The 22720-nt window shown below is 45.8% G+C and overlaps 1 protein-coding gene across 6 annotated transcripts in view; it reads right to left on the bottom strand.

Moving 5' to 3' along the window:
- Positions 1-5593: 5593 nt before the first annotated feature.
- Positions 5594-22720, bottom strand: part of TMEM63C (transmembrane protein 63C) — a 70664-nt gene continuing 53537 nt past the window's right edge. For all 6 annotated transcript variants that reach the window (XM_035108113.3, XM_088654910.1, XM_035108111.3 and 3 more), the window contains 12 exons: positions 20719-20852; positions 20029-20151; positions 17526-17679; positions 16819-16925; positions 15896-15982; positions 15042-15107; positions 14689-14851; positions 13039-13144; positions 10804-10971; positions 10197-10312; positions 8333-8404; positions 5594-8110 (listed from right to left, as the gene is read on the bottom strand). In XM_035108113.3, the coding sequence (XP_034964004.1) occupies positions 7898-8110; positions 8333-8404; positions 10197-10312; positions 10804-10971; positions 13039-13144; positions 14689-14851; positions 15042-15107; positions 15896-15982; positions 16819-16925; positions 17526-17679; positions 20029-20151; positions 20719-20852 (1509 nt within the window). In that variant the 3' untranslated portion in view covers positions 5594-7897. The remainder of the gene's footprint in view (positions 8111-8332; positions 8405-10196; positions 10313-10803; positions 10972-13038; positions 13145-14688; positions 14852-15041; positions 15108-15895; positions 15983-16818; positions 16926-17525; positions 17680-20028; positions 20152-20718; positions 20853-22720) is intronic.

Raw genomic sequence — 22720 nt, 5'->3', positions numbered from 1 at the left:
ATGCCCATAGAAGGGCAAAGCGGCACCAGAAAAATGGCTGCCGGGCCGAAGCCGATTTAAGGGACAATACCGGGATTTTAACCTAAACGGGAGACCGCCGGGAAACGGTAAGAAAAAAGGGGTTTTCCCGGCGGATATGGGATACTTGGCAGCTATGGTCTTGAGGTAAAGCTCGCTTCACATCCCACCCCCTCGTTAGAACAATCCTGGTGGTTAAGTCCAACATGGCGGCTCGAGGCCCCCGCATTAAGCCCGCCCTTAGGTGGGGTCGGATGGACCATCCCAGAAGGAGGGTGGAAGTGAAAGTAGTGTCGTGAGTAGTGGCATCGTCATTGCGTCCTTTCGCTTGTGGCAGTAATGTCGAAATTGAGCGGGAAAGCAGCAGCCCGCCGCCGGCTTGGAGCTCGGCAAAGCGCGCACTGCTGCCTTTGCCGGCTTCCGCTCTGTTGGAGCTCGGCAAAGCGCGCGCTGCTGCCTTTGCCAGCTCCTGCTCAGTCGGGGCTCGGCAAAGCGCGCGCTGCTGCCCTTGCCGGGTCCTGCTCAGTCGGGACTTGGCGCAGCGTGCCCTGCCATACCGTACCAGCATGTCTTATTTTTGGGGTATGCCTTATATTTCGCCAGGTCTTGAAAATCCTGCCATGCCTTATTTTTTAGGGATGCCTTAAAATATGAGAAACACGGTACCTCTACTTACGAATTTAATGCGTTCCGAACACACATTCGTAAGTAGAAAAAAATTGTAAGTCAAATCCCATAGGAATGCATTGGGAGAAAAAATTCGTAAGTCGAAGCAACCCTATCTAAAAATTCGTAAGTAGAAAAAATCCTATCTATACTACATCCAAGATGGCAGACGGAGCTCCATTCGTAAGTAGAAACATTCGTAAGTAGAAACATTCGTAAGTAGAGGTACCACTGTAGTTCTGGTTGCCTTGCAGAGCTGCAAAAGATGCAGAAATTGGGAGCTCAAACGATCAAGGGGCTGATGAAGCAAGTCCCCTATGACTAAAGTTTGCAATGTTTGGGACTTTGCAAGTTTAGAAGAAAGGTGAATTGGGGTGAAGCGTGTGTATTATTATGTACGGTGTGTGGAGCAAGGGAAGGTTTTTTGCTTCAAAGTACTTCATCTGATGAAACTAAAACGCTGGGAGATTAAGGACAGAAAAAAAGGAAGTTCACCACACAGCACAGAATCCACTATCACAAGACGTAGTGATAGCAACCAAACTGGTTATGTTTGAAACATGATTAGACAAATTCATTCAGGGTACCAATGGCTACTCACCATGGCTGTGTACTACCTTCAATATTGGAAACAATATTAGTTGCTGGGGAATGTGATTGGGGAGAATGTCCTGCTTATGAAACTCATGCACTCCATCATGGTGAGATGATGCTGGACTATATGGTTCTTTAGATTTGATCCTGGAGGGTTTCTTATATGAGCTATTCTCTCCTCTGGAAAGACTAAAAAGGTATGCCGAACATGGGGTCACAGTCACTACCCACTACAGTCACTTGTACTGCATTTCACTTGCAGTAATTATTTCTGAATCTGCATCTTTACATATAAATTAGCATGTGCCCCTTTTTTGTCATGTGTAAGTGGCCTCATCCCCATTTCTGCCATCCTCCACTGCCATCATTGAGAAGGTTGCAGGTGACTGGAAGCTCTCCTGGGTCAGGGCCAGGTGACTAGAACCGCAAGAGTTCCTCAGAAAGTGAGGGGGAATTTACCACCACTATGGTTTTATACTAAGCAGAAGAATCCTGGCAAGAGGAAGCTAGCTTTGTGGGAGCTCCCATTTCCATAGTAACCGGAGCAGGAGTTTGTCAAGGCAGATGGCTGCCTACAACAGCAGCAGCAGCAGGTATCGTTTCTCATTACCAGAGTGGTGGGGACTTGTCCTGGGTGGGAGTGAGGTTATCAGAGGCTAAAAACAATGCTATTTCTTAGTTTGACTAGGGATGCACTGGCCAAACAGCTGAAAGACAGGCTCCTTTGCTACAGACCCTTGGGTGCCGAGATTGGCAGAGACAGCCCTCTTGGGAGTTCCTCTGCTCTCAGAGGCTTGGGGCAGCGGTGGCCAGGAATAGGGCACTTTCTGTGGCAACCCCTAAACTGCAGAGCTCTGTTCCCACAAAGGTGTGTCCAACACCTTCATTATGCAGCTTCCGGAGGATGCGGAAGATGCAACTCTTTAGCCTGCCTTTTGACACTTGAGGTGTATATTTTCAGGACTCGCCTTATTTTTGCGATTGCAAGTTGTTTTAAACTGTTTTTGATACAGAGTTGGAGGGGCTCCTGGAGGCAATCTAATCCAGCCTCCTGCAATGTGAGGAATTACAACTGAAGCATCCCTGACAGATGACCATCCAACCTCTGCTTAAAAGCTTCCAAGGAAGGAGAGTCCACCACCTTCTGAGGGAGTCTGCACCACATGAACAGCTCTGTCAGAAAGCTCTTTCTATTGCTTGGGCAGAATCTCCTTTCTTGTAATTTGAATCCATTGGTTTGGGTCCTACCCTCTGCAGTAGCAGAAAACAAGCTTGTTCCATCTTCCATGTGACAGCCCTTTGGCTATTTGAAGGTGGCTATCACACCACCTAAACTACTTGAGCTTTCATTCTCATTATGCCCAAGACCTTGCTTTCTCATTGAACAAAAGCAAAAGGGGACCTCTCAGGTTTCTGATATGCTTGGCAAGGGCCTCCTCCTCCTCCTCCTGTTTTGAGTTAGTATCACTCTACGTCAACATGTGCAGCTCAACCCCAGGCACCAGCTGGGCGAAGTAACTTTATTCAAGGCACGGTCATAGCAATAAATATAACAAGAAGATACATAACTCTGGCACATTCCTAGAGGGCAACAGCCAAGGGAAAGACAAAAGACCAGAGCTTCCCGAAGACACTATACCCAACTCACAGGCACTTTGCCTCCATAAAAGAGAAGCGGCTAAGACAGGAGGCCTCGAGGTTTGCTACATTAGCATGTGACTAGGCAAAGGTAATTTCATAGGTTCCAAGGAGGGTGTAGTAAGGAACCGCTTACTCATGCTACAGCACTGGACCCGACCACCCTTCTTCAAATGCAGTCAGATATGGCACTCGATAATAGGATGGGAGAAACCTGTGATGCCATTAGTGCTGGATTAAGGTGAGTCCCTTCAGCTGAGTCACATTCTGGGGTTCCACACCTCAACTTCTCTGCCTGTTTGTGAGCCATACACAACCTCCCCCCTTTCAGAAACGAGCCACAGCATTCAATGAAGTATTAACCTTTCCTCTCATTCTGGCAGATGTCGGCCTGCTGCTCCCTTCTCTGAGGACTCGAGTGGCTACAATTTCTTACCTGTGGGAAATGTTGGAAAAACCCCAGCACAGATAATAGCACAGAGACGCCCGACTATTGATACTACATGAAAGAGACTCATTTGGATGAGGCCCTATCCTCTATAGTCACCAGAAGCCTGACCCTATGCATATTCACTCAGATGTTAAGTTCCACTTGGGCTTCCTCCAAGTTATGTGGCCATAGCGTCAGGTGTGTTATTAGCTCAGTCCTGTTGCATTGGAGGATGAGCCAAGCAATCTTGCCAAGGCAGAAAGACGGTTCTTCATGCCACCTATTCACTGACATAGCTAGTGCTGGATGTTGCAGAATCACCAGTTCTCTACTGCTCACATCAAGTTTTCAAACGACTTTTTTAGGGACAATATGACTACACATCCTGCAACAGACATGAGATTATTTGGCGCAATGGTGTGTATTACCAAATTTTGTAAAGGCAGTCTCCAAAGGGTACAGGAAAGGTTTGTAAACTTATACCCACAAAGCTGGAGCCTTGCAATCCTGCCAGCTTCTGGAGGATGGGAGCTCACCAGTCCAGTTTCAGAGTGGTGTGTTTCCTTTATTTAAGCCACTCCTCCTTTGTAACCACATGACTTATTCCATATGTGTACACACACACCATCTTCTGTGCTAAGATTACTCAGCATTCCATCCCTCTGCCTCTGAAACCTGTCACAGGTGACAGGACTGGCTCCTGGAACAGAATAACTAATACAGTTGCAGGCCACAAGCAACATCAAAAGGTGCAGACGCAGTCTGCAAAAACAATTTACTGTCTCACAATTTTCTGCGAAACCTCAAAACACCAAGAAGACCAACCATTCCTCTTATGCATGTGCTTGTTTCCTCTTTGGAAAGCTTCCAAGAACCCCCCCCCCCTGAAAAAAACATTTATTTTTTAAACAATCCACAACCCAGTTTTAAAAAACTGAATTTAACTCTCTTCAGTTAAACTGGAGATTGCTTTATGGCTCTCTCTATCTTCATCACTTGTTCACTAACGTCCATTTTTTCCTTTGCCTATTTTTTAAAAAAGTGGGCAGATGTGCATGGCACAAGCTGTTTCTGAAATTGGGCTGCTGCATTTACTACTACACTGAGGCAATACACTTAAAGGGTGCCTTTTCTTTCCATAATAAAAGGCTGCAGTGTGGAGCATAACGCTACAGACTCTTCCGTGGCCACATATGAGAGAAGCTAAAGCAATGAAAGATAATCTGTATTGCATAGATAAGGTTGAAGTTCACTCCCCAGTTAAAAGGATCTCAGGGTTGCCAAACACATTAAAAAATTTCTGCATGGGACTACACATTAATATACTGCATTTTACTGTACGTACACTCAAGCAGCATGGTGTTCATCCAGCAAAATAGACGTATCTCATCGCATCAGCTGACTGATACTTTGCCTGTTAATTCTTACGGTACATTGAAGTTAGGGATTTTTTTTTGTACTCTGCCTGAGACTCTGGAAACCACCTCTCAGCAGAGAGTTCTAGGCTGTACGGCAGGCATCCCCAAACTTCGGCCCTCCAGATGTTTTGGACTACAATTCCCATGTTCCCTGACCACTGGTCCTGTTAGCTAGGGATCATGGAAGTTGTAGGCTAAAACATCTCGAGGGCCGCAGTTTGGGGATGCCTGCTTTACGGGGTTGACCATGGGAAATTTGTGGTTGGATCTGCCAGCATATTCCACTAAACACCAAGCAGAAGTGGTCATGAATTAGATTGTTGCACTGGGGGTGGTGTAAGTGTTTAACCTTTCCTCTCTGAGGCCCTGGGTGAACTAAAAGCAGAGTGACCAATTTTCGGAAGTCTTTTTTAATAAACTAGTCCTAAGGTGGCCAGATGTAAAAGAAGAGACCACAACCATTAATAGTTGTGCACAAGAAGGATTTCAGCAGGTCTAAGTTGTCATGCTGCACAACTCTTATAGGTGACACTGTCCTTCCTCATTTGCATTAGGCCACTCTATCTGGTTTGCCTTTCTTACCCGTACATGTGAGTAACTAAGCAAGAAACGAGTGGGCCGCTTACCCTAGAAACACAGATGTATCCAAGCCTTTGTGCTGCCTCTGATACTGGGCTTTTGCTTCATGGGGCCAGGAATGGAGACTTACCCTATGAAGTCTGTATGCAGCCTCTATATATTAGAAAGAATGCTGTGTTACAGGCATTTTTATCTGTGGCAAGGTATATGAATGATCTTCAGCTAAGAAAAGAAAATTCTGGGAAGCAGATTTACCTGAGCATAATTCCCTCTGCTTTTAATGGAATTTGCTTCCTGGATAGCAATTACAGGTAAGCTTCTAATATAAATATTTTTATTTAGCTATAATCGCAAGGTGCTTTTTCTGTTTCTCAAACACCAGCGGGCAACCTAGATCTGCCCTGTTCAAAACAGGCCTTGAAGATGGAGACAAGGCTTCTTCTACCTTCTCTCCCCCACACCTACTGTGCCTTTTGACAGTTGCATGGATAGCAGAAATCTAAGAGGCAAGCTTCTTCTAACAGCAACAGAATAGCTTGGGATCAACTTTCCCAATTACAGCACCAGCATGCTAGGAAAGTTTCACCTGCTTAAGAGTTGAGAGAGAGGCAGTAATTCAGCGCACAGGAATCCTGCTAGAAAAATTGCATGGCAATTCTGATTTGTATGCAGATCACCTAATACTTCTCCTTCCTGCTTGCTCTCTTGTGGCTTATACTTAGCTCCTAAGTAAAAAAAAAATGGGACAGCCTTATCCCAGGTTCTGAGCACAGCAGCCCACGAGAGAAATCTCACTCCATTGCTCCTCGGGACTTTGCAGAATCACAGATTAAGAGTCTCATGCTCTACTGACTGAATGCTTAGCATCATGAATGATGGTGAAGCATTGATCTAATGGGCTAGTATATAATGCAGCTGAGCCAAAGAAAGTCCTATACAACACTGGAGGTTTCAAAGTAAAACGGAGTCATTCCCATGCACAAGTCTATCCTGGGAGGCACACCTATCATTTGGAGACAAGGGGGCTGGCCAGGTTTGGGCCTGTGATATCATGCAGCTTGTGCACTGGCACCTTGGAACATGCTGGTGTACAAAGGGGTTATTGTCACAGAGGGGTCGAGGTGTCCCCACTGCCTTGCCTGCCTGCCATCCCACCCAGCTCTCAAGCCAGTGCCAAAGTAGATGCGATCGTGGCATAATCATACGTTTAAACTTGGATCTGTAACGAAGATGCTGAAAGTCAAGCAGGTGTGGAGATCCAATTTATGGAGCAAAAGGGACATATGAGTGATGTGCACCAAACCCGTAACCCTCCCCAGGGCTCAACCCCCTGCAGAAAGTTATCCAGCCCCCTAATCAGGGCACTAGCTGTTCGTTTAGCTCCTCCCACACATGATTCTTTTTTGCCTTACAAGTTTGACTCTACCCCTGGTTTCTAGCCGTTTGTATCAGCTCTGGATTTATACACACAGCTCTGCCGCTGCCCTGTCTAGTTTGGGCTCAGCTTCAACACAATCTCATTCATCACCCTCAAACCCCCCCCCCCCGGCGCCTTCAAGTTTGCTTTCAAACAAGGAACCAGGCAGTTTTCAACACGGTTGGGAAAAAAGGTATGCAAAAATCCGAACATGGCAATTATTCTGGGCAGAAAGCACACAACCAGTCAAACCTAGAAAAACAGAGACAAGTCAGGCCTGTCACTTAGGCCACACTGAGAAAGAAAGTCTTTTTTGGGAGGCAGTGAATTTGGGCAAAAGCAACAACTGCAGCAGCAACAAATGGGCATATAAAAAATGAAGCAGCTAAAGCACCTGTCTTTTGCAAATGCCCCTCTTGCATTCAGGAAACAATTGGGACTTTGCTTCTGCAACAAATACATTACACTGGGCTGTGCGGTCAACTTGAATGTGTCTTAGGAGTCACCCTTCTGCACACACCCACACCCAAATGTTTTATAGAAATGTTTGTAGCTACTGGGCGCATGATGCTATTTAAATCCAGACAGTCTCTTGCTCCTGCTGGCCTGAGCAGAGAAGGCTGCACACACTAGAGAAACATCTTCCTCTACCAAAAAAAAGAGAATATAAATGAAAAGCAAAAATAGTGGAAGGCGAGGGAGACCAATTGGGGCAACGGAGAGAAGGGAAGATTTGTCAGAAGACACAGGAAGAGTCAAGCAATGGCAGTCCGTCGCCCTGGAGCAGAAGGATGAGAGGCAACATGTGGAACATGCTGCTGTTAAACAGCTGGGAGTAAAAAATTGAAGTAACACTGCCTGCGCAGAATCTCCCTGTTCGTTCTATCTCTGCTGGAGAGTTGAGCTGCCATCCCAACACTGTGGCCAAGAGAATGGCAGCACTGAAGGCCCATTGTGCATCAGCCTGAGAGGTTCTGGTTTAAGTAGCAAAACAAGACCTTTGCTCAAAACTGGTTTACAGCAGGACTGACATGGCAACTCAGAGCAATCTAGGCCTTGGGACATAATGCTGCCCTCCGGCACTCTTAATACTCAAAATGTTTCTCTGGTCTGTCTCGTCACTCTGAGAGCAGGTGGTCAATGATAGCGGATTTGGTCATCCAGCACTGGCCCGGTTCTGTAGTCACCCTCCGTGCTCTCCAGCTCTGTTTCAAAGCTCTGCAGGCCACCCTCCTCCATGTTCTCGGCTTGCTCCAGGCGGCTGCCCATGGTGCCGTAAGACTGGTGAGCTGGGGAGGCTGCTGGCGTTAGGCTTAGTTCTGGCTCCTGAAGCACTGTAGCCACAAACATCTACAACACAGAGAGCAAGAAAGTTACAATTCTGAGGTCCTTTGCTTTGCATCTTGCTGAAAAGACAAATTTCCCCTGTAACTCTTCCCTTTTGTGAGAGGATAGTGACTGCAGAAATGCTGGCACGTGGACCTTGCCAGTCTGCATGAGAGAACTGGGACATTGCAAGCAAATGTGCAAAGCCAGTAAGGGAGGCATGCAAGAAATGGAAGATATACTTACATTTGAATTGGGGGTTGAAGAGATGCTGCTCCTTTCTGTATCGTTGAAAGCACCTTCAGATTGCTCAGACATCTGCTTGCAGGTGGAGAGGAGAATAAAGTTGGGCAAGGGATAGAAAAACAGGGATTGATGCTCCACCTTGTACCTCCCAAAATGGTGATTCTCCCAAAAGTAAGTGTTGCAAACCCGGAGCCCTCCATATATTGTTGGACTACACTTCTGGCTGGAACCAATGGGAGGGTCAAAACTTCTCCATCCCTGCTGTAGGTCAATAGATCATGGCTATTTTTGAGGTGGACACCTTGTGAAAACACCCTCGGAGAGGGAAGTGTAAGGGGATATACTACTGAACTTAGACCCCCTGATTCATGAAGATTGTGGGCTAACACGCCTCACAAAATTATTGTGAGGACAAAATCGACCATAAAGCACACATGCTGCTTGTAGTGCCTTGGAGAAAAAGTGGAATACAAACCTAAAAGGCACAAAATCAGATGTCACTACACTCTGAGAATGCACTTCTCTCTCAGTTGTTTTCAGGCTAATCAAGGGCAATTACTAAGATTGTGGGGAAGTGAAAAATAGTTGTGACTCAGTGTACAGTAGTGCCTTTTGAGGTACAAAAATGTAACACTGAAGAATAAAGAGGGAGAACGAATGCCCCAAATAACCAAGAAACCATCAAAGGGGTACCCAGCAGTAACAAAGACATAGAATGTAAAATATCAGCAAGACTTGCAGCAGCATTTCTTTTTCTTTTTTCTCGCTGATACTTTGAAGTCCTATGCAATTCCTTTTTGGAGTCATCAGGATTCAATAAACACATACATAATTCTTCCAACATTAGACAGCTTCACCTACAGTATCCAAACCTGCTTGACAGAACTATACTAACTATACTCTTTTGGTCAGCATTTGAGAGTTGATCCCCACCCCACCCAGTATTCTGCGTACTCGTATGTTGTGTTTGTGTCATTTGACAGAAGGAGTGGGGCAGAGGTCAGTCAAGGTCTTCTAGTACATCTCTGCCTGGTTTGCAGTGGATCAGCAAGGGTTTCCTGACTCTTAACTGTTTAACAATAGCAACAAAACAATTTCCCCTGACTAAATTTGGCTGCTGAAACCAAGAATGCTAATCAGGACCAGACTTTAGTTTAACAGAACTGTAAGATCAGTTCTGGTACCGAAGATAAACTCCTCAGTTCAGAATGTGTTCCAAGGCATCCAATTCTCTATGTGTATTTTCTAAAGTAGATCTGACAAGCATTTCACCTTTTTGGTGAAAGGTTTAATGCATGCATCCATCCATTTCAAAGCAAATGTATGTTTTGTTGTTGTTTAGTCGTGTCCGACTCTTCGTGACCCCATGGACCATAGCACGCCAGGCACTCCTGTCTTGCACTGCCTCCCGCAGTTTGGTCAAACTCATGTTCGTAGCTTCGAGAACACTGTCCAACCATCTCGTCCTCTGTCGTCCCCTTCTCCTTGTGCCCTCAATCTTTCCCAACATCAGGGTCTTTTCCAAGGATTCTTCTCTTCTCATGAGGTGGCCAAAGTATTGGAGCCTCAGCTTCACGATCTGTCCTTCCAGGGAGCACTCAGGGCTGATGTTCCTCCCACAACCACTTTTAAAATGTTGCGCTACATACATTTGGATAAAGACAAATGTATGTAGCGCAACATTTTAAAAGTGGTTGTGGGAGGAACATGCTAGTCTGAGAAGTGTGTACATGCATCGTAAATAATATTGTGGTAACCATCTCTCCATGCTTGGATTTTCCTCATGTAGCTCAGGTGACAAGTGGTCATGAGCAAATGTAAGAAACAGCACACAGTAAACTGGGCACATTCTTGCCTTTCTTACCTGGTAACAGGAGGGCTTCCTTGGACGCAGCTTCTTCAGACAAAGGCCGAAGAAGGAAAAAAGGATGCAGGAGACAAGGACCACGCAGGTGAAAATGGTGATTGGTCTGATGGAGCCTACAGTGTTGACAGACCAGGAAATGACATTAGGTGCCATTGCTTTCTCTGCCTACAATTTAAAGTAGTCTGCAACTCCTGAGACCCAAACCCGCTTTTGTTAGGAGCAAGGTCTGTCACATCTGGATGAGGGCTCTCTTAAATCATCAGTGGTGAATCTGTGGCCCTTTAGATCAGGCATCCCCAAACTGCGGCCCTCCAGATGTTTTGGCCTACAACTCCCATGATCCCTAGCTAACAGGACCAGTGGTCAGGGATGATGGGAATTGTAGTCCAAAACATCTGGAGGGCCGAAGTTTGGGGGTGCCTGCTTTAGATGTTATTGGACTCACCAGCCCCAGCCAACCCAACATCCAAAGCAACTTCCTGGGGCTAAATGGATGCGCTCAGTCTGGATACTACTCAACCTTTCCTAAATAAATGTCAGCAAGCCCCAGCCTTAGAGGAAGAAGGTTCAGCTCAGGGTATGCTTGATGGCGGTCCTTGCCTACCTAGTCGGAGGACGGAGAAGAAGAGCAGCCAGAACATGCAGAGGATGGGAGCTACCACCACCTGGCTCACAGCTGCCGTGTGGATGCGCTGGTTCAGCTTGGTGGGGATGTACACATAGTAAATGTTGTAGCGGTCAACCATGTGCTTCAGCAGCATATACAGCAAACCTGCAGGCACGGATATGGGAGCAAAAGGACAAGGAAAGGTTACTCAAAGGAGATGCCGGTAGGCGAAATGATAAGGGGCTTGGCCAAGAGAGATTCTGCAGCAGACGATTCAGTGGGAGAGGCCACAGCTTAGCTAGTAGTGGGACACGTGCTCCACATGCAGGAGGCCCCAGATTCAATCCCTGGTTTCTTCTGTTAAAAAGGATTCCAGGTAGCTGGGCTGGGAAAGACCTCTGCCTGTGACCATTGAGAGTTGCTGGCAGCCAGGAGTACTGGGCAGAATGGACTACAAATCCTGTACAAAGTACAGGCCCATAGTCATTTTCAGGCCAGAAAGTGTACTTTGGGAATGGGGTATTATAATTCAATGTGAAAGAGCTAAAACCTAAATAAAGGAACCTTAATATGCATTATTTACACTTAGTTAAACAAAATTTAACAGTACCAAGAGTCCACTAATTTGCTCTCTTCAGGAAAAATCTGTAACTTATCTGTGCAACAGGGAAGTTATGCAGCTGTGCCCACTGGGAACAAAATGCCAGCCCTTTTCTCCTTTACTGTTCAATACTTGCACTTGAAAGACATTACTACTTTCCAAAATGGTGTAAGGTAGGAGGAGGTTTAATTCTAACTGAGCAGTTAGGTAGAATACTGTCTATGTATGTTCCCTTCTCTCTGTGTAAGAGAGCCTCCAGCTGCTGTTGGACTACAACTCCCATCATCCTTAGCTAGCAGGACCAGTGGTCAGGGATGGTGTGAATTGTGGTCCAAAAACAACTGTCTATCAGTCAAGTTTATTGATTATAGCCGAAGGCTGTTGCAATGTATACAGTGTCATTCAATAAAATATATACTAGTTTGATACAAAAACTTAAAACATTTACATTATCCAAACATGACCTAATCTGCACAAAGCTATAGAAACTCCTTAATATACAAATTGAAACATTAGACAATAAAATTTAAAAGCTAAAATTACCGCGAGGCCATTAATATATTAAAAGTAATGTTAAATAATACAACAGACAATTATGTACAAAGTTTAGTGAGAAAGATACAGCTTGGTGTAGATGGGGTCAAATAAATTCATCTCTTTTACAGTTGATAGCTATCTCGGCTATATATTTTTTTCTGATTTTCCTGGTGGCAGTTGCAAAAAGTGCTACACGCCAGGTCACATACTTATCAATGTCTGCAAGGAGCTATAGAATCATGTCAGAAGGTTTCTGGCCAGGGGACCTTATCATTATAGGTGTCAAAAACCGTTCTCTTGTTTCAATATATAAGGGGCAGCCAAAAACAACTGAAGACCCAAGTTTGGGAAACCCTGAGCTAGAGATTTGCTATTTATTAAAACAAAATGAAACCAAACCAAACCAAACCCAAAACACTAATAATTCAGAGGAGCCTGGAATATCTTGGTGTGTGTGTTGGTAGAAGAAGACAGGAAGCTGCCTTATAACTGAGTCAGAGCAGCAGCATCTACACTAACTGGCTCAGTATTGTCTCTACCAATCGATTGCAGCTCTACAAAGTCTCAGAATAAATTTCCCAGAGACTGATTGTGGGATTCTGTGCATGCAAAGCACATGTTCTACCACTAAGGTACAGTCCTTCTCCTTGCGTCAAGGCTACAGCCTTGAGCACAAATGCATAAAAAACATCTAAGACAGGGGTAGGCATTATGGTGCCCTTCAGATGCTGTTGGATTACTCCCATCATCCCCGACTGGGGAAGATGAGAGCTGGAGTCCAACATCATTTGAAGGGCACCATATTTGGCTACTCCTGATCTAAAGTTTTTAAATGTAGAAAATATGGCAGCCCAGTGTTTGGAGTTCAGCCATGTGGATTTTGGTAAGGCTGCTTTTAGCTGTGAAACAGAACTGCAGGGTAGCAGAGCCCCACGTTTTGTCCTGAATCCTATTTGGCAAACTTCAGCAGCTGCCCGGCCCAGCAGCCCCATCTCTATTCCCCATGCATCCTGAAATGTGACTAGGGTATTAATTTTCTCAAGTGACTAGACAAGGACAGGAACTTTGGGGAGGGGGCTGGCAGAGATACTTACCAAAGGGGACAATAATGGGGCAGGTGATGCTATAGGTCATGACAACAGCAAATATACAGCAGGTCCAGGCATACTCCAATCCAAATTGGAACTCATAAGCTTGGTTCTAAGGAAAACACAGCAGCACATTTATCCTGTTGTCTTCAACTTCATCATGAGGAGAGCTAAAAGAACACTTGAGGGCAGGGTGAGCACACTTAAAAGCCTTGAGCCGATATGATTTGTTTCCCTTAGCTACGGTTAAGCATTACATCTATGTACCTAAACCATGGTTAAGTATTGGCCACAAACCAGGATGCAAAACCATGGTTCAAATAGGTTGCAAGCCACTGCATTGGGCTGCACCGAGCAAACTGTGGTTGAGGCAGCTTCCCTGTCTCCTGAGCTTCTCATGCCTGCAAAGCAACAATCAGGTTTTGCTAACGTCTTCTTAGATATGCCCTTTACAAGCCACATCATGGTTTCAACGTTTCTCTGGGATGTTAAGCAGTGTTTAGGCAACATTGCTAACCATGGTCAATGTGTTAAGAATTGTCTGCTCTGGGCCAATCAGAAGTCCTCTTTGGGTGTCTAATACTCATGTGATTGAAATTATGTTAAGGGCCCCTGTGTTGCATCTCCGCTGCCCAGCCACACCACCCTCCACTCACAGGAGGAGGAAGTCTAAAGTGGGGAAATTCCCTACGTTATTTAGCATCATACACAACCAGTATCGTATAGACAGGGGTGTGCACATAGGGAGCCTAGACGTGTAGATCCCACTTCAGAGCTTCTCTCTCCCCCAAAGTGTGAAAGGCAAGTGGGGGCCAACAGATGGTGACACAGTAAAAGAGGTGGATCCAGAAAGTCCAACTCTCTCTTCCCCCTTGCATGATAAGTATCATGACAGTGAACTCCCAAATACAGCTTGACTTTCTTGAGATTACTGCTCCATAAGAACCTGGGCTACTAGAACAGGCATAGGCAACCTTGGCTCTCCAGATGTTTTGGAACTACAACTCCCATGATCCCTGACCACTGACCCTGTTAGCTTGAGATAATGGGAGTTGTAGTTCCAAAACATATGGAGAGCCAAGGTTGCCTATGCCTGCACTAGAACCATAGCTGTCAAGTTCTCCCTTTTTTAAAAGGAAATTTTCTTATGCTGAATAGGCTTCCTCGCGAGAAAAGGGAAAACTTGACAGCTATGACTAGAACCCTTCTCCCAAGATTGGCATCCTTGTTTTCCAATATTATTTCTGCAACAACAATGCACAGGAAGGTGCCCTTTCATGAAAAGAGAAAGCTAAGCTTCTCAAGAAGTGAAATTTTGTTCTCACTCGCACACTGCATAGTATCAAGCTGAAACACATAGAATATATATATAATCCTAACTAATGACACTCCAGGACTGAAGCTTGCCCTAAGTTGATGTTTCTCATAAACCTCTGGAGAAGCTGAACCTCAAGCCTGGCCATTTGTGAGTTTTTTTGGTTGGGGGTGGGTGGCATTTCCACACCCTTACAGGACAGAGTTGCTTCAGGACACGACATAACAAGAGGGATCCCAGAGATTCAGAAAATGCCAGTAGTGCCAAGAGTACAGCCTTCTGGTCCTAAGACAGGACGGCATGTGGCTGAGTGTGAGTGAGAAAGTAACGAAACCGCAAACCCGCTTGATGTGGAGCCGCTCCGGTTCAGACTTGGCAAAGCAGAGCCGCGTGGCATAGACAATGAGCCCAGGGATGCGCAGCAACTCCATGGCTGTCCCAATCAGGCTGGAGGTGACGACATAGTTGACAAAGAAAGCACCGTTGTCGGGCAGGAAAACACACCTAGATGGGAAGAAACCAGGGCCGGAGGAGTGAGGGGAGAGAGATGCTCTAAGCAGACCAGGAGAACCTTTGCTGAGAACCAAGGCCACGCATGCTTGTGACGTACCTCATAAACACAAACAAAGGCACCCATCCTGCCAGCAGAACTGGTGAGCCCTCTTTCTCACACACAGTTCTGAGCAATACTCACTGAAACTTTATCTCTGCCTGATCCACAAAGTGGGTGTCAAAGAGCCAGCGGAAGAAGAGATCCAAACTGGGGAAGGAGAACAGAGAGCAAGAATGGATCAGAGGCTTATTCTTTTGCAAGGAAACCTATGCAGGGGCCCCAGGCCACTAGTCTAGCCCACTAAAGGTTTGGGCTATGCCAGCAGGACCATCATGCTGGTATCACCAGTGTGTCTGTGCATTCCCAACCTCAGTGGCACTTTGCCCTAGCCTGTACATGTAAGATATAGCAATGCTGGTGCTGGGGAGGGGAGGGGGCTCTGCTCCACTACCACAGCTGCTGCTGGTGTAGCCTTTAGGATTTTTGTTGTGTAGCCCCCAAGGCCCCAGTGATTTGCCCCTCTCTGGACCTTCATACACACTGCCCTGGCTTGCGCCCCAGAGAGGTCACTTCAGTGCTGGTAATGCAGCAGTTTGACTTTGCCTCCTGGAGTGAAGTCATTGTCCATTGTCTCTAGAGACAGATGGACGCCAACAACAACAATGCCTAGAGATGGATGGAAAATCAAATGGGTAAACTGACTTGGTCTGCGGCACAAGGGTCTTGTATATCCCGATAGTTGACAAAGAATTGTCTCTGTCCACTTTACAGAGGACATTTTTGTTTCTGCTTAGACTGTGCTCCAAAGTCATACCACATTACGGGGATACCTGTACAATAATTACTACTTTTTTGTGACCATCTTACATACATTTCATGTCTACTATACTGGGCCACTCTTTCTGTTCCTTCTACCTTTTTGTTTCTGTTACCTTCTACCTTCCTGAAGAAAGGAAGAATGGTTTGTGTTTTAACATCTGCAAGTTGCTTTGTACCTGGTCAATCCAAGTGAGGGCAAGATGATAACCATAAACACCAGGAAAAAATAACACTTGTGCATTGTGATCTGATTCTCATTTGACCTAAAAGGGAAAAACAACAACACATATTTATCCCACCATATTTATCCCATGGGGAGAGACAATCAGCAACGTAAGTAACAGGAGCTAGGTTAGAATTTTGTAGCAAAACTCCCGAAATGATACTACTAAAGCAACCAGATAAAAACACCCCCAGATTCAGCAATAAATATCACTGAATGTCACTGAAACACACTTTGATGTTTTGATGAGGACTTTGCATTTTTCTTTTTTTGGTTTTTGTTTAGATTAGTTTTCTTTTTATTGTATTTTATTATGAAAAGCCGTAATAAAATCTGATTTAAATAAAGCAGCATACATTGTGTGTGGCATAATGGTTATAGTGTTGGAATAGGACCTGGGAGGCCAGGGTTCAAATCCGCACTCAGCCATGAAACTCACTGGATGACCTGAGGCCAGTCCCCGTCTCTCAGCCTAGCCTACCTCACAGGGTTGTTGTGAGGATGAAATGGGGAGGAGGAGGAGAAACATGTACACCACCTTGAGATAAAGGCAGTATATCAATGTAATAAATAACAACAATAATAAGAGTTACAAACCCTTTTACTCCAATATGAATAAATAAAATAAAGCATGGGGTTCTTTTAGGGTTTACCAGGTTTTTTTTCTTTTAACTTTGGAAACCATGCTATTAAAACAACCAGATAAAAGGATTCCCAGGTTCAGCAATGAATTTTACTGACTGTTCCTGTCACAGCCAGGTAGATCCCCAGAGAAACTCTGAAAATGCATAATGCAACAAAATCCAACCCCAACAATGGGGTTTGTTTCCAGCATAAAACCACTTTAAAAGTTGCGGGTGTAAGGGTATGCGTTACCTCGTCCAGTGCGTTTCGAAGAAAGCAGAGTAGTACACGATGAAAGGAAGGAACACTGAGAAGGCCCAGAGCAGCAGCGTGGGGAAGAACTGGGTGACAATAGGATTCTGGGAAATGAGATAGGCAGGAGGAATAAGCTTAATACTTTCACTGAGAATCCAGCAGCTTCTCTCCCTGCCGCACCCTGGGAACAGGATTAAAAGCATGCAACTTCTCCTTGATAGTGCATAGCCTAGGTTCCCTCTCATTGCTGCTAATTCGGTCACTGACTGTAAGTGCAGCTTGGGGGCGGGGGGAAACAACGCCACATCAAAGGCAAAAAAGGATGAATGGCTGATCTGTGCTGGGAGATTTCTGCCACAGCTCCTTCTCTAAACCAGAGGATCACCTGTGTCATTCTTCCTTCAGTGCAAGAACCTATTCAGTATCGGGATTCATTTGAAGATCAAAGATGAAGATTGAAAGTACCATAGCACAGAGCGCACTGCAGTCTGGCTCCCCTGGGCACAGCAGTGCTAAAGGCTCCGCTATCAGGAATTAGGCAGAGATTTTATTCCCTGTCCAACACAGGTATATGCTTCTCTTTTAGGGGTGGATGGGCATGGAATGGGCAAGCCCTGAGAAGCAGGGAGTGGGAATGTTTCCCTCCCCACAGCTGGGCTCTAGTACCAAAAAAGCAGAACCCCACAAGGGATGGAAGTGTGCACCTTGAGGCTCTCCACAGGCCGCGTGACGTTGAACATGTCCATGGTGTTGACAATGATGGCGGGCGTGGTGAGGAAGAAGAGGAGGATGAAGAGGCAGATGTTGAGCACGACAAATCGCACCCACCACGAAGCACCGCTGACAGATAAGTTCTCCCTACAAGAAAGAAAGCATGAGGAACATGCGGTGTGCAGGGAAGGCAGCCGGCCAAGAGGTTACGGCAGCTGCCGTCAACCTGATGCCTTTCAGGCGTGTTAAGACTACAACTCCCATCAGCCCCAGCCAGCACGACTGCAGACCGAAACACATGGAGGGCACCAGGTTAGTGAAGGCAGAGTTAAGAAGTTCCCATCTCTTGCCCTCACTTTTGGGGTTTAGGACCTCTGCATGAATCTTAGTATCTAACTAGAAATATACTGATTGTGCGTAAAGTGTTTGCAGTTGTTTGCAACATGCTGGCTGCTGAAATTAGTGATTGCTTTAAAAAGGTAGCACTGGCTTGTGGATTATTTGCTTTGTGGATGACCAATCACAGTAGCACATTGCATCCACAAAAGCATGGTGTTTGCTGGATTATGCAGAGGTTTGGAAGCCTCTACAGATGAATGCTCACTTCAGCCAGATAGGTCTGCTAGGTGGCCACGGACAAGGGCTGTAACTCAAGTGGTGTAGCATCTGATTTGCATGCAAAAGGTCCAAGGTTCAATCTCTGGTGTCTCCAGGTAAGGTTAGGAGAAACTCCCAGTCAGTATAGACAAAACTGAGCTAGATGGACTCAGTATAAGGCAGGCATAGGCAAATTCGGCCCTCCAGATGTTTTCGCACTATAACTCCCATCATCCCTAGCTAACAGGACCAGTGATCAGGGAGGATGGGAATTGTAGTCCCAAGACATCACCGAGTTTGCCTATGCCTGGTATAAGGCAACTTCCTTTGGTCCTTGTTGAAGCTGCAAAAACCCTGTCAATATCCTCGAGAACAGTTTCCACACCACCTTTGGGTAGTGTATTAATTGCAGTCAGCAGATGGTGCTATTGTTTCACCCAGTTCTTCCACAAGCAATGATACAAAAACAGCTAAGATTCTAAGGTGCAGTAAGAAATCAATTGTGGCATACGCATTTGTGGGCTCAAGTCTAGTTCATCAGTTGCATGTGGTGTAAACCCTAGTTGCAGGTATATCTACACATGGAAGGGTAGTAAGCAGTGAGATAGGAGGAAAATAAGATGCAAAAATTACAGACACTGACCTCACTGCTTACAATTCCCCTTACATCAACTATGTATATATACATGCACTTGAGGATTATTCTTCATGCAACTGGTGAACTGGAATGTGGTCTGTAAAAGCTAATGCTGCAATAAATTGGTTAGTCTTTTGGGCACCACAAAACTCTGTTGTTTTGTTGCAATGCAGAGCAACATAACTTTCCCTCTGGAAATATATTAAAAAGTCTGCCTTCTGCCACATGAATGTGTCTGAATTCCAAGGTTCTCCTCTATGACTGCATACAAGTCACACATTCAAAGCACATTTCATTGTGAACTGCCCTATGGTCTATGGGTAGAGGGTGGTACAACAACAACAACAATTTTGTTGCTCAAATAATTCTGGGCATTGTAGTTTGTGAAGGCTTGCTGGGAATTTTAACTCCGAGGAATGAACTGCAGTGCCCATAATTCTCTGAGGGGGGAAATGTGCTTTGAAGGTATAGTTGTACTCAGCCAAATCTCCCTGAGGCACTGGCTGCAGGGTAGCTCAGGACTCCGTGGCTGCCATAACGACCATGGGGCTGTCCCAACATGTCATCGGCCCAACGCATGTGGCACGCCACACTCTGAACCTTGTATTCTCAACTGGGTAGGAAGAAGGTGATCCGAAAGTGGGAGATACTGACATCAGTCCTTTGTCATGGTCAGATCACTTCCTTCTGAGATTTAGGCTTTTGGCACCTTTTACCTTCTGCAGAGGTGGCAGAACTATCAGGATGGAGTCTAATGGATCCATCTATAGCTTACCAGAGCATAGGTTACAGAAGTTAGGCTATTCTCATTTTGTATTTTTATGTTGTGAACTGCCCTGTGATCTTCAGATGAAGGGGGTATACGGATATAATAAATAATAATTTATTCCATGTAATGCTAGTTGCCTCGATTACCGTTTCATCAATTTTGCACCAGAATAACCAAACACTCTCTGGACTTACCAGCATATTTCAACATCAGTTCCCAAAGGAAAATTTATCTCTCTCTCTTTTCTGCCTGATTGTCACTGCCCAGGCCAGTCTCCCATAACCTGTCAGCTGGATGGGGCTGACGGACGTTGTCTAAAACATATTGGGGGCACTAGGTTGGAGAAGGCTGGCCTAGGATCTAAAGCAGTGGATTTGCTAGTCTCGAAACACCCAAAAGTATAACACGGAATCTTAAAATTTCAACGTGTTGAACTTGCTCCTGGTCTTGATGCTCCCTTGAAAACCAAGATGGCAGAAGCATGGGAACTTACCAGATGATGTCATTGGGAGCGGGGGCATAGCTGACCCCCCAGCAATGGGATTTCACCACTGTGGTAACAGAAGACTGTTGTGGATGCTTGCGACACCAGACACGGCTGTAATCCTTCAGAATACTGGGGGAGAGAAGAGGCAACAGCTGGAGGAGGGTGGTCCAATACCACCCCCATACAGAATGTAGCTCCATTTTGGGGGAAAGGGCTGTGGCTTCTCGGTAGTGGCGCCCGCCCTGTGGAACACCCTCCCACCAGATGTCAAGGAAATAAATAACTATCTGACTTTTAGAAGACATCTGAAGGCAGCCCTGTTTCGGAAAGTTTTTAAATGTTTGCTTTTTTATTGTGTTTTTAATATTCTGTTGGAAGTCGCCCAGAGTAGCTGGAGAGGCCCGGACAGATGGGTGGGGTAAAAGTAATAAATGATGATGATGATGCAGAAGGTCCCATGTTCAATCCCTGGCATCTCCAATAGGGCTGGGAGAGACCGCTGTCCCAAACCCTGGAAAACAGTAGCCAATCAGTCAATACTGAGTCAGATGGGCCAGTGTTTGACTCTGTATAAGGCAGTTTCCTATATTCCTAATGTTCTCCTTGGACATAATCCTTTCTGACCTCAAATACGGTGTTAAGACGTTCAGTGCGAAGAAACTCTTAGAGGAATCAGTAGTAGCAGGGAACACTCACGTGGCTGTCATTCTCTCATCCTGAAACGTGACAAAAGCCATGTCGAGGCGTTTCAGCGCAATCCTGCTCCGCTCCGCATTAAATTCATCTGTCAATTTCTCTTCTAGCTCCCCATAGTATTGCTCAGCATCTACCTAGCAGGGAGAAAAGGAAGCATGCTCACTTATTGGTTCTGCTTTGAAATGCCTGTGAGAGTAAACGCAGAATAAAGTTATCATCTTCTGTCTTCATGCATTCTCCGAAAGATTGCATTCACTGGCTGCTTCCCAAAACTCCAACCACCACATAATATTTTTGGGGGGGAGACAGCAAGAATGATATATACTGGTTTAATCTAGGCTTTTCCATCACCAATGTAAACTGATTATACTTGCTGTAATGAGGTGTAGTAAAAGTCCAAGGTCAGACTCCGCAATAAAATTGGTACCAAGCAAACATTCATCAGCTGCCAAATTCTAGCCCAGGAGTTGCAACTGGAGTGAATCAGCTGTCACAAGAAGGTGTGTGCATGCAAGTGAGAGAGATTAACTGCGTCATTCCAGCCCTTTCAGGCAGACACTACTTGAAAAAGAACAGCAATAACTATGTCAAGGAGACTACGGTCTCAGTCGGAATAACAGCTGCCAGCTGCCAGAGAGTATTCCAGCAAAGCCTCTGAAGCACCTAAACATTAGACAGAACTTCCTGACAGTAAGAGCTGTTCAACAGTGGAATTTTCTGCCACGGAGTGTGGTGGAGTCTCCTTCTTTGGAGGTCTTTAAGCAGAGGCTTGACAGCCATATGTCAGGAATGCTTTGATGGTGTTTCCTGCTTGGCAGGGGGTTGGACTGGATGGCCCTTGTGGTCTCTTCCAACTCTATGATTCTATGATTCAGAGATGACGTAGAACCGTGAAACAGTTTGTAACAGTTTCAGCCCAAGCCCTGCCTTTAGTCCCAGCCTGAAATGTTGGGCCCATTTTTAACTTGTACTACCTCATGTGCCTCTCTCTCTCTCTCTCTCTCTCTCTCTCTCTCTCTCTCTCTCTCTCTCTCTCTCTCTCTCTCTCTCTCTCTCTCTCTCTCCCTCAGACACACTGTCTATGGATATTCTAATGATCCCCACTTCTGTCCCAATCTGAAATGCTGGGCCCATCTCTGGAGGGACGCGGGTGGCGCTGTGGGTTAAACCACAGAGCCTAGGGCTTGCCAATCAGAAGGTCGGCGGTTCAAATCCCCGCAACGGGGTGAGCACCCGTTGCTCGGTCCCAGCTCCTGCCAACCTAGCAGTTTGAAAGCACGTCAAGTGCAAGTAGATAAATAGGTACCGCTCTGGTGTGAAGGTAAATGGCGTTTCCATGCGCTGCTCTGGTTCGTACGCCGGCTCGCTCAGCCAATAAAGCGAGATGAGTGCCGCAACCCCAGAGTCGTCTGCGACTGGACCTAATGGTCAGGGGTCCCTTTACCTTTTGTCCATTTCTCTATAAATTCTTGTCTTCACTGAGCTTTCTCTCAGTGCTCAAACAATCCCCTTTAGTCCTAATCTGAAACATTGGGTCTTTAAAAAAAAAATCCCTCGTATGCCTGTCTTTATACAATCCTTTCTCTATCTCATATGTTCTGAACACAGAGGGAGAGAGACACAAACAAGCCTCCTCACATTTACAAAATGTGCATGCAGGAGGGGGGAAGAGTGCCACTGGCTCGGCGCATCTTTGACTTTGGCTTAACAAAATTGTGGGTCCCAATTCACCAGGTGAAGGCCAGTTGTGCAGCAGACCAATTTCAGCTCCGTCATGAACTGGGTCCAGGGGGGAAGGCAAGTGCTCAGGAAAAACACACACACTCCCATTGCCAAGTTGTTCTCCCGTCACTGGGTGACATTTCCCCGAGGCGCCTTGAGAAAGACCAGTGTGCCCTGAGGGAAGGCAGTAGCGAGGGAACACAAGCCAGGGAGCATGTTGCCATCAGCTCTTGGAGAGACCTGTGCGGCCACTCTGCGTTTTATAACATGCATTTGTTTT

This window comes from Zootoca vivipara, chromosome 1 (genome assembly GCF_965207765.1).
Source record: "Zootoca vivipara chromosome 1, rZooViv2.hap1.1, whole genome shotgun sequence".
Lineage (NCBI taxonomy): Eukaryota > Metazoa > Chordata > Lepidosauria > Squamata > Lacertidae > Zootoca > Zootoca vivipara.
This window is presented reverse-complemented; position numbering and strand designations above follow the sequence as displayed.